We start from the raw sequence: 10,753 nt of genomic DNA, 5'->3' as shown, positions 1-10,753 counted from the left end.
TCAGGATATGCTAATCTCTCGACTATCGTAGGTGCTGTGTACCGGAACCCCCTGTGATAGGGGAAAATCCACAAAGTAGAAACAGTACTGTATATATATGTATATTTTTTAATCATTTTTATAATTTGTATATATTTTATTATAAATACAAAACAAACACCACGGAAAATGTCTGGCATGTTCATTCATGTGTGCCCTGGCATATCTGATGACCTACTCAGGGTTGGAGACACAAGAAAGACAGCCATCATCGACCATGAACTAAGGAGGCTCAACATAGACATTGCTGGATTGCAAGAGACAAGACACCCCTCACACAGCAAACTCAAAGAATAGGACTTCACCTTCTTCTGGCAGGGAAGAGATCCAGAGGAACCTCGTCAGCATGGTGTTGGCTTTGCAGTGAGAAACTCATTACTCTCCTCAGTAGACCCAGCATCAGGAAGCGCTGAGCGTATCCTCTCTGTGTGCTTCTTAAGCTCTTCAAACCCAGTACATCTACTGAGCATCTATGCTCCCACTCTCTACAGCTCAGAAGAGACCAAGGACCAGGTCTACAAAGCTCTGAACTGCGCCATTACAAACATACCAACCGACAAAAACATCTACCTTCTAGGAGATTTTAACGCTCACGTGGGATCTGACCATGACTCGTGGCCCATTTGTGTCAGACATTTTGGCATTGGCAATATGAATGACGATGGTCAGAGACTGCTTGAATGCTGCACATAGCATAAACTGTGCATCACCAACAAATTCTTTGCCAACAAGCCATCCCACAGGGCTTGTCGTTACTTGCAGGCAATTTCGTTTTCATTTTTTTTAACTTCTAAACTGCAAGATCATCTCGATTCATAAGAAATGCAAATGTTTCCCCATCCCTTGGCTTTTTTCCGGCAGCTAGGAAATTTCAAATAGCTTAATCTTGGGTAGTCATCATCATCTTTTAACGTCTGCTTTCCATGCTGGCATGGGTTGGACGGTTTTACTGAGGACAGGCAAGCCAGTGGGCTACAGCAGGCTCCAATCTGATCTGGCAAGGTTTCTACAGCTGGATACCCTTCCTAACCCCAACCACTCTGAGAGTGTAGTGGGTGCTTCAAACATGTTCAGAAGGTACCTTTTACATGCTACCGGCATGGGAGTCAGTCAGGGGGCACTAGCATTGACCATGTTCAGATGGGGTATTTTATGTGCCACCAGCATGGAAGCCAGTCAGGTGGCACTGGCCACGGCTATGATTTCAATTTTATATGATTCAACAGGTCCTCTCAATCATATATCCCCTGATGCTTCCAAGATACTTTGAAATGGGCCGGTCATGCAACACTGGCATTGGCCATAGCTGCAATCTCCCTTTCCTTGCTGTATCCTGAAATTTACTGTAAGATATAAAAATGATGTAAATTTGTTTCAAGTTGCATTTTGGGGTTGATAAAATCTACCCTGGTTCAGTCTTGATGGCAAAAGAAAAACTGAATGACTTCAATATTGCTGTAGAGAAAAAAAGACTACATGTTGAGGTATTTTAGCATCACAGATGCATGGTTTGCATTTATAAAGGAACATGTGGAGCAGTAAACATTGGTTGGAGCTGGTGGCCTAAAAACCACATTACATATTATGTATATATGGGAAAATGTCAGGCATGTTCATTCATGCGTGAGTGTCTATATATTGAAAAGAAAAAGACTACCTACCTATGTATACCACACCAATTACATGTCATTATTTCTAAGCTGACAGGAATCTACAAGCTATATGACTGTTAGCAGGCAAGTTAAAGTGTAATACAATCACTTGTACATTCAAATGGGGTCGCGTTTGTTTAGGTGTAAATGTCGGCTCAATAATGGTTGGGAAAACATGAGAGTAGAGTAGCTGAGCGGTTTTGAAATTTGTAAGAGAGGAGAAATGCTTCAACCGTTCATATTTTATTTGATAGGGAAGAAAGAGAGGAAGTTCCTCATAGAATATTCATTGTAGGAGAGAGTTAGAATCAAAAGAAGTGGTGGCAGGTATTCTTTTACATTTGAATATAACTTAAATGTTTGGTTCTAACTTCAGTTGTAATATTTTTAGGTTTCCCTTTCCCAATTTCTACTTTTCCAGGTTCAAATATTTAACAATATCATCATTCCTGCTGGTCCTCTTTCATTACAGGCAACAATTTGTACAGCTGGAAAAAGTATTCATTATTCAGACTAAACACAAACACCAACAAATGAAAACAAAGAGAAATTTTTATTTAACAAGCTTTAAACTGTAGTAAAAAACAGATTTTAGAAATTGGTATAAAATGAAATACATAAAAATTGTATCGAAGAACCTACGGAAAAAGAGTAAAATATTTATTAAGCAGCTGAAGATCAATGGAATTATTATAGTTCGAAAGAAGTTAAGGGCATCAACAAGATTGACTCATATTTTGATATTTCACACAATCCTTCATGGTTTTTCATATATTTCCCACAAAATACTCGGTGTTTCTTCCCCTTATGTATAATAGCAGAAACAGTACCCCTTCGGTGGTTGTTTACTAGGATGTCATGGTTACTTGTAGGAAACTATGTACACTCACCCACCCATACACACACTAAATAGTATATACATGTGTGTGTTTGTATGTATGTATATATATATATATTGTTTGTAGAAAAACATAAATCTGTATAAGAAGCACATTCTAAGATGTAGACCACTTAAAATATATATATATATATATATATATATATATAGTAAGATAGGGGTTATGGGTGTAACCCACTATGGGATATCAATTATATGGATTTCAATAATTCATAATATGACTTTTAAAATCTGTATTTGTATTATTATCTTATCTATTGATTTATATAATATTTTCTATGCTTTTGATGTCCTCATTTGTAAAATGAATAAATAATCCAAATTAATATCCGTAAGATGATGAACAAACTAAATTTGTTTCTCCATTTTCTTATTTGTATGTTATATATATATATATATATATATATATAATAGAGAGAGAGAGAGAGAGATTGATGGAAACTGAAAGAAGCATGTCATATATATTATCATGATATATATATATATATATATATATATATACCGGAGTAAACACATAAATGTGAAACAAGGTGGAAAAAAGAGTACTCAAATACCAGTGGTAGAGTAATTTGCTTTATTTAAAGCAGCAAAATCTGTCCAACGAACGGCAACGGGAAACTCAGAGTAACAGGTTTTCTTGAATTTTCTGCTGCTTTAAATAAAGTATATATATATATATATACATGCAACAGGCTTCTTTCAGTTTCCATCTACTAATCTGCTGACAAATCTTTGGTCACCCTCAGTCTACAGTAGGAGACATTTGCTCAAGTGACATGCAGTGGGATTGAACCCAGACCTATGTGGTTGAGAAGCTAACAAGTATGAGGAAACACAGTTGAGTTAGTGAAATATCCTTCCTCCCCCAGTATTTCCACAACAAACTCTGAGTTAGTCACAATCTGAAAGCTATCTGCAGAAAATTTTACTAAAATACACCCAAATTTTTGCAAGTTATGAAAAAATAAAACTGACTTGCATGAATTTTCCAAAACTCCTCTCCAAATACTCTTGGAAATTGTTTTTTTCCTCAAATTCCTATATATTCAGGATCTTCAGCACCTAAAAGGTATTTAGTAAAAATTTCAATAATATATATCCATTTTTCTGAAGGGTATGAGAAGAAAAATATCCAGGTTGAGGTGTGCTTCGTTACACATAACTGGTATAACTTGTTTAGTAATGCCAGCACTTATTAGATTTAAAGTGGTTAACCTCTATAGTTACCTTTGAAATGTTTGGGGATTCCTTACTATTGGATGTGATTCTTGAACATTTATGGGAGTTTGTGCTGTTTTTAATTGCACCATCAGTCAATTTGCTTTTAGTATAATAAAAAAAAAATGTTCAGTTAAAACTGCAAGATGAACAAAGTCCTTTCCTTCAATAAACTTGTAATCCTAGCTGTTTTCTTGTATCAGCTTTTCGAATAAAAACATTGAACATTTCTTTACTTTCGGTGAAAGCATTAAAGAATTTTTCGCAAGAGTCTGCTTTGAGTACTCCAGTCACTGATTGGGATTCTGGTAAGTCATTCATATTCTCAGATTGGGATTCCTGCACAGGCCTGGAATCTCGAAGATCGTCCATATTCTCAGATTGGGATTCCTGCACAGGCCTGGAATCTCGAAGATCGTCCGTATTCACAGATGGGGATTCTTGCACAGGCTTAGATTCAGTCTCTTTATTATTAACAATAATCAAAAGAGTGATGATGCTTGGTGGAAACTTCGGTAAGAGTTCGTTTTCAATACAAGGCAAAATTGTTTTCAGACTTTCATTAGTAATATGGTTACCCTCTTCATCGCATAAAACAATAATATCAAAATAACTGAACTTATTCTCTGGTATGGAAGCAATTTCCTTTATTAATTTGGTTATAGAGCCACAAAGAGTTGATACTTCCCAGTCTGGATTACTTCCTGAAAAACATTCACGTAATATTTCGTTTTGTTCCAGACCTTGCATAATAAATATTTTCCTTTTATCTGTTTTTCCTTCCGATGGATTATTTTTCATAAGATTGTTTTCCAAATCGAATTTTTTAGCAATGAAAATATTGAACGTTTCCTCACCTTTTAAGAAAGCTTCTAGGAATCCATGCAAGAACTTTCTTGTCAATATTCTAAGGACTGGTTTGCGAATCTTAGCATCCCTAAAACTCACGGGTTTTGTGTCGGAATGAAAAACATAATCCTTATCATCATACCCATCAACAATAATCAAAAAAGTGATGATGCTTGGTGGAAACTCCGGTAAGAGTTCTTTTTCAATACGAGCCAAAATTGTTTTCAGACTTTCATTAGTAATATGGTTACGATCTTCATCGCATGAAACAATAATATCAAAATAACTGAACTTATTCTCTGGTACGGAACCAATTACCTCCTTTAATTTGTTTATAGAACCTAAATGATTTGATACTTCCCAGTCTGGATTTTTTCTTGAAAAACATTCATGTAATTTGTCGTCTGCGTCCATACCTTTCATAATAAATACTCTCCGTTTGTCTCTTGCTGGTGGCTTTGGTTTTTCTTCAACAACTTTTCTTTCAATTTTCATGTTCAAGTGTTCTTGGAATAGTTTCTCTAAAAATTCGTTTCCTGTTTCGGAAAGAATCTTCACGAACGTTTGAGGAGGACAACTTCTTTTTGTTAAAATGTTCAACATTTCTCGAATTTTGTCGCTTTCTTTCTTTTCTGATCTTATACTTTCATAATTGCTCTCTGTGATATGTTCACCAGACTGTAAATAATCCAGAACATCATCGATTTGAGTGAGATTCCGGATAATTTGTGGCCGAAATTTCTCGTAAACATTCATTTTTGGCAAATAATGTAATGTCCTGAATAGGAATTCTCGAGAAATGAACGTCGCGTCTTATTTCCGGGTTTTGTGATTCGTCCTCTCTTAGTTTTCTCTTTCTCTCTCTCTCCACTTTTCTATGTACTTATGTGTGTGTGTGTGTGACTAAACACTTGGTAATTGATATTTCTTTACTTCGGGTATTTACAACTAATACTATACATTAGTTTCGATAGATTTCATGCTCAGCCGATGTACAGAACAAAAAAATATTGTCGGAAAGAATATTATTGTTCATGACAAATACATTTTATATCAGATGAAAACAATCATATTTCTACAGGGTACACACTGCTGGGACGGTGTACCTAAGCCGTTATTTCCGAAATACGTAAGATATAACAAGAAGGTACCTTACAAGTACGGGCTATAATGGGACTAGAAGGTTCGTGGTACCTGCGGAGTATCTCCTTCTCCTATTACAATTATTTCTGTAGTCTTAGGATCTGGAACTCGAAAGAAGATGCTTCTGCAATTCAATGGTTGTTTATTTCAGTCTCTCATTCTCGGGGATTGTCCCCCACAACCACCCGTATGGCAGCACGTAGTCCGTTACTGTTCCGCTCGCGTGAGGTACATTACCTGTGGAGATAACAGGTGAATTCCGAGCAGGAGGAAAATCCGCAGGGAGCTGCCAGTTTGCAGGGTTTCTCAGCGTAAGCGAGAAAGTGAAGAGAGGTGACTTTTTTATTGCCCACAAGGGGCCAATATAGATGGGACAACACAAAGACATGTGGGGACATATAACACAAAACTTTAAATAAAATTATAAAATGATAATATGAAATGGAAAATGGAAATGTACAGCCTGACCCTCTACAAGCAGCATCATCGCTTACTCTTTTGGAGTCTTTTATTCACGTCGATTCCATTTTTTTCCGGTACTACTAGCGAACAGTGGTCCCGGTGCGCGCATCCGCGCTAGCTAGTCGTAACTAGTCGATCCTACAACGACTCGCACCTATGTTTGTATTTCAAGGCTGAATACAAATCAAAGAAAATTAAAGAATATTTTTCCAACAAAGTAAATAAAACGCAAAGTAAATAATTTTTTAAACTAAGTAAATAAATTATTTTTATAAACAAACTAAGGTTAGGTTTAGGGTTAGGGTTAAAAAGGCGTTGTAGGATCGACTACTTACGACTAGCTATCGCGGATGCGCGCACCGGGACCACTGTTCGCTAGTAGTACCTATTTTCCCAACAGAACCACACATTCAATATTGTCCGGAATTTTTTTTTTATGTCCTCGTGTATTTTCCACATTTTCACACCTTTTTTTTTTTTATATATTTTTCTATTTCCTCCCTTTGTGCTTCTGAGATCAGAACACACATGTACCACCCTAGTGTTTCAGGATATTTTTCAGGGTTCACAAATCTAGCGGTTTCCCAGCTTGTTACTTTTTGAATTAGTTCCGTGTTTCTTTGGGGAGTCGCACTCTTGGTTCTGTGTTGCGTATGGGTTTCTTTTTTTCTTTTTTGCTAATGTAGGAGGGGGAAGTGAGGGGGTGGGTCGCAGAGAGAATTTGGCGGGGTGGGTAGGGTTTGGGGTTCCACAGTATACTGCTCTTTTTTCTCTTCCTTTTTCCTTCAGCAATCTTCCCTTCGTCTTATCTTTCTTCCTTTTTTTCTTTCTTTTTCCAATTCTTGCGTCTTTACCGGTATCCTTTCTTCCGTCTGCTTCTGCTGAGAGCAGTGTGCTCTAATATGGCCTTTTTGGCCACATTTAAAACAACGTGGAGTCCTGCCCTCCACCCACACTTTCAACCCCAGGTCTTCTATCCATACCGTCTCTGCCACATTTTCAAGTGTCTCAACTTCCACTTGTACTATTAGTTCCAACATTTGGCCTCTCCAAACCAAGCCGTCCGTTTTTGTAGCTTGGAGGACGGCTACTTCTTCTCCACTTCCCAGGAGAACAGCTTCCACAATCCACTCCACATCAATTTCCAGTGGAATTCCCTCCACCTTTATCTTTAACGTCCTTCTTCCCATACCTTCTCCATCTCTTTATTGTTTTTACCCCTTTTTCTCCTGCTTTTTCTTCTGTTCCGTAGGGGACTATGATAGTTCCGTACTTATTCCCTCTGGCCAGACTGAACATAATGCCTTTTCTAAAATTCCTTCTTCCATGTGTTCGATTTTTCTGTTCTGTACTAAGTAGACTTTGTATATCACAGTCTTTCTATTAATTTCTTCTATTTTCTTCTGGGGTGGTGACAGCCTAGCGTCACCACCCGCTTTGCATGCCATTTTTTCGTCTCTTTTCATATTTGCCAGCTTCACCTCTTTCTTCTTTACTTCTGCCGCTTCAGCGAAACTCTTCTTCTTCAGTAATTCATCCATCTTTTCGATTGCGATAACCATTTTCACTACCATTTCAAGGGTCTTATTACTCTTCATCAGTAAATTATTATAACTTTGTTGAATGTTTTACTTTTTGGGGGCCAAGGCCAGCCATAGCATGCGGCATCACTCAGCAAGACTTTTGTTAGCCGCTCTCCAGCCATCTATTTAAAGCTGTATACAGCTATGGTACGACCACACTTGGAATTCGCATCATCAGTTTGGAACCCATATCTTGCTCAGAACATTGACCTCCTGGAATCTGTCCAGAGACATGCAACCAAACGCATACCCTCCATCAGACACCTACCATATTCTGAGCGCCTTGTTTCCCTGGGCATGGATTCACTGAAGCTCCGGCGTCTGGCGACGGACTTGGTAAACACCCACAAAGTTATCAACCACCTCACCAACAACAACACTGAACACCTTTTTGATCTCCATGTGTCCAACACACGTGGACATGCCTACAAAGTCAGAAAACAGCACAGCTCCCATGACTTTCGGAAACATTTCTTCACGCTCAGAGTTGCTGAAGCATGGAATAAACTGCCTGCGTCAGTTGTTGACTGCCATGACACTGCATCCTTTAAGGCCCTCATGCTTTCCGAAATCCGCCGAAACTACACCTGGTTATATATACACTTTAGATGAGTTGTAGTGCACCTGAGCACTGTACACAATTATTATTATTATTATTATTATTATATGTATATATATGCATGTGTGTGTGTATATAAAAGAGCACAGACTTGAAATGTCAAAGACTTTTCCATTCTTCCTGAACATTAATCTAATATAACTGCTTGTTTTTCCACTTGTCTTTGGCTTTTGTTTTCTGTAAATTTGAACTGTGTGTATAAATGTGTGTGTGTAAACAGGGTTGAAATCCAAGCTGTGTCCTCTCAAAGTCCATCTGCTTATGTCAGTATTACAATCCAGTGTGTGGTTGTTATTTTTCTGTGAATTATACAAAAGAGTTGAAAACACTGGAAAATATTTTCTGCAGAGTAACAGTATCAAAACAGGAGCTGGAAAATATTTTTGTAGTATTTATTCCCCATTACATGTGTTTCATTTGCTAATAGAAGGTACAAAACCATACATGAAGTAGAAAATATATATCTCTTATTAGAAATCTTTCTGACAGAGAATTTCTAATGGGAGATATCTTACATGTTTTCCACAACATATATGGTTTTGTAACTCCTATTAGCAAATGAAACACATGTAATGGTGAATAAATTTTCCAATCTCTCATTTTGGTATACATGTGTGTGTAAGTATGTATTTATATATATATATATATATATATATATATATATATACACATACTATATATACTATATATATATATATATACACACACACATACTATATGTGTGTATATATATATATATACACACATACTATATATACTATATATATATATATATATATACACACACATATATATACTGGACTGTCTGTAACCCATTGGGTCACCAAAAGTACAAAGTACCCATATCTTGGGAACCTGTAGTCCAATTTAAGCAAAATTTATTTTATTCCATTTGTATTCGCATCTCAATGGGGACTTGCGTTCAGAGTATTTTTCTATTCTGTGCTGGCTTGGCTATTTATAAAGGTGTTCACAGTAAAGGGAAATAACTCCAGGTTTCACTGTTTAAATTTGTGGAAGCAAACCCAAAAAACTTGTCTATCTCAGGAATTCGTGGTTCATGAATTACATGAAACTTGTTTTATTCCATTTGTATTCACATTTCAGGGGTGCCTTACTTTCAGAGTATTTTCCCATTATGTGCTGGTTTGGTTGTATTAAATTACAGACAAGAACGCAAACAAGCATTCACAGAGCTTTAGTAGTATATATATATATATATATATATATATATATATATTTATATATATAGATAGATAGATAGATAGATAGATAGATAGATATACGTGAATAGAAGTAAAAAGAAATGAAGTTGAACATGCACTTGGAGTCTTTAAGAAGATTTATTTACATGAACTTTAACTGGTTTCACAATTTTATGATTTTTTAAAGTAGAGTGTGACATAGGTCTATACTATAACTCTAGGATGTGATTTATGGGAGATTTAGCTGTTATTTCTAGGAGATCAAATGATCATGTAGAGGCCCCTTCATTGACCCATAAAGTGGATGTTGCTACTGACGTTGTTTAGCCCCAGGTCAACCATGATTAAGCCACTCTATGATAAAATGCATTCCAGGCATAGCCACCCTGTCTTCTAAAGGTATCTAGATTTTCTTTGTGTTCTTTCTTTGTATAAGATGGTAGGGTACAATTTAATGAAGATTTAGTTGTTATTTCTGGCAGGTCTAGTGGTTACTTCGATGCTCACTTGATGTTGTTGTTGCTGTTGTTATAGGTGTTCTTATAATTGTACTGGTCATTGTGTTCCTCACAGCAAATGTTGTTGTAGTAATTTAGTTTCCCTATTGGTTAATGGTTTAAATTTAGATATTATGTTTTATTTATTTATTTATTTATTTGCTTATTTATTTTGCATCATTCTAAGGTCAGAATTTTCCAACCTCGGGCATCTCTTGAAATATGTTCCATCTATCAAGGAAATCTTATTCATAAAACTTGTAATTATATATGTTTATTACCTACTGGAATGCCATACTCAAGTCATCCAGCTTTCAACTGATATCATGGAATGAAAAGTTGGAAACCTGAGAATAAAAGAAGCCATCATCATCAACAAAACCAAACCCTGTATAAACAACAGGACTTAGTAGCACACAGCTGTCTGGCTATTACAGAAATGCTGTCCCGTGCATGCAAAGCAGCCCCTCTGTACAGACACACTACAGAATAGAAAAGCCAGCTTATGACACCAAATCGCTGGAGATTTCCTGAAGAAGGAATCTTAAGCCCAAAATGTCAAAAAATCAACATAAAAATATTTACTAT

The 10,753-nt window shown here is 36.5% G+C and overlaps 2 protein-coding genes and 1 long non-coding RNA gene across 5 annotated transcripts in view; 1 reads left to right on the top strand and 2 right to left on the bottom strand.

The window, feature by feature from the left end:
* Positions 1-3,619: 3,619 nt before the first annotated feature.
* LOC118768008 lies at positions 3,620-6,106 on the bottom strand. 2 transcript variants are annotated; one of them, XM_036513666.1, is made up of 2 exons: positions 4,208-6,106; positions 3,620-4,156 (listed from the first exon to the last, which is right to left on the bottom strand). In XM_036513666.1, exons 1-2 carry the CDS (start codon positions 5,410-5,412, stop codon positions 3,973-3,975), a joined length of 1,389 nt encoding a protein of 462 aa, XP_036369559.1. In that variant the 5' UTR covers positions 5,413-6,106; the 3' UTR covers positions 3,620-3,972. The 2 variants fall into 2 exon arrangements, with proteins under 2 accessions (XP_036369559.1, XP_036369558.1); XM_036513665.1 differs by having other exon boundaries at positions 3,620-4,207; positions 4,259-6,104.
* LOC118768013 overlaps positions 4,732-10,753 on the top strand; it is a 13,444-nt gene continuing 7,422 nt past the window's right edge. The window contains exon 1 of the long non-coding RNA XR_005003933.1: positions 4,732-4,844. This is a non-coding gene — a long non-coding RNA (uncharacterized LOC118768013). The remainder of the gene's footprint in view (positions 4,845-10,753) is intronic.
* The window catches only part of LOC118768010, a 10,447-nt gene continuing 9,481 nt past the window's right edge, over positions 9,788-10,753 (bottom strand). For both annotated transcript variants that reach the window (XM_036513669.1, XM_036513670.1), the window contains one exon: positions 9,788-10,753. This exon is cut by the window's right edge and continues 1,278 nt beyond it. The gene's annotated coding sequence lies outside the window, so the exon portion shown is untranslated.

Source organism: Octopus sinensis, linkage group LG26 (assembly GCF_006345805.1).
Source record: "Octopus sinensis linkage group LG26, ASM634580v1, whole genome shotgun sequence".
NCBI lineage: Eukaryota > Metazoa > Mollusca > Cephalopoda > Octopoda > Octopodidae > Octopus > Octopus sinensis.
The sequence above is the reverse complement of the archived record's forward strand: the minus strand, read 5'-3'. Positions and strand labels throughout refer to the sequence as shown.

Bases quoted from the DNA above. Each gene is read 5' to 3' on its own strand.
- LOC118768008 (XM_036513666.1), bottom strand. From the start codon at position 5,412: ATGAATGTTTACGAGAAATTTCGGCCACAAATTATCCGGAATCTCACT. The intron at 4,157-4,207 runs GCCTGTGCAGGA...TCGAGATTCCAG, and splicing joins GACGATCTTCGAGATTCCAG to GCCTGTGCAGGAATCCCAAT.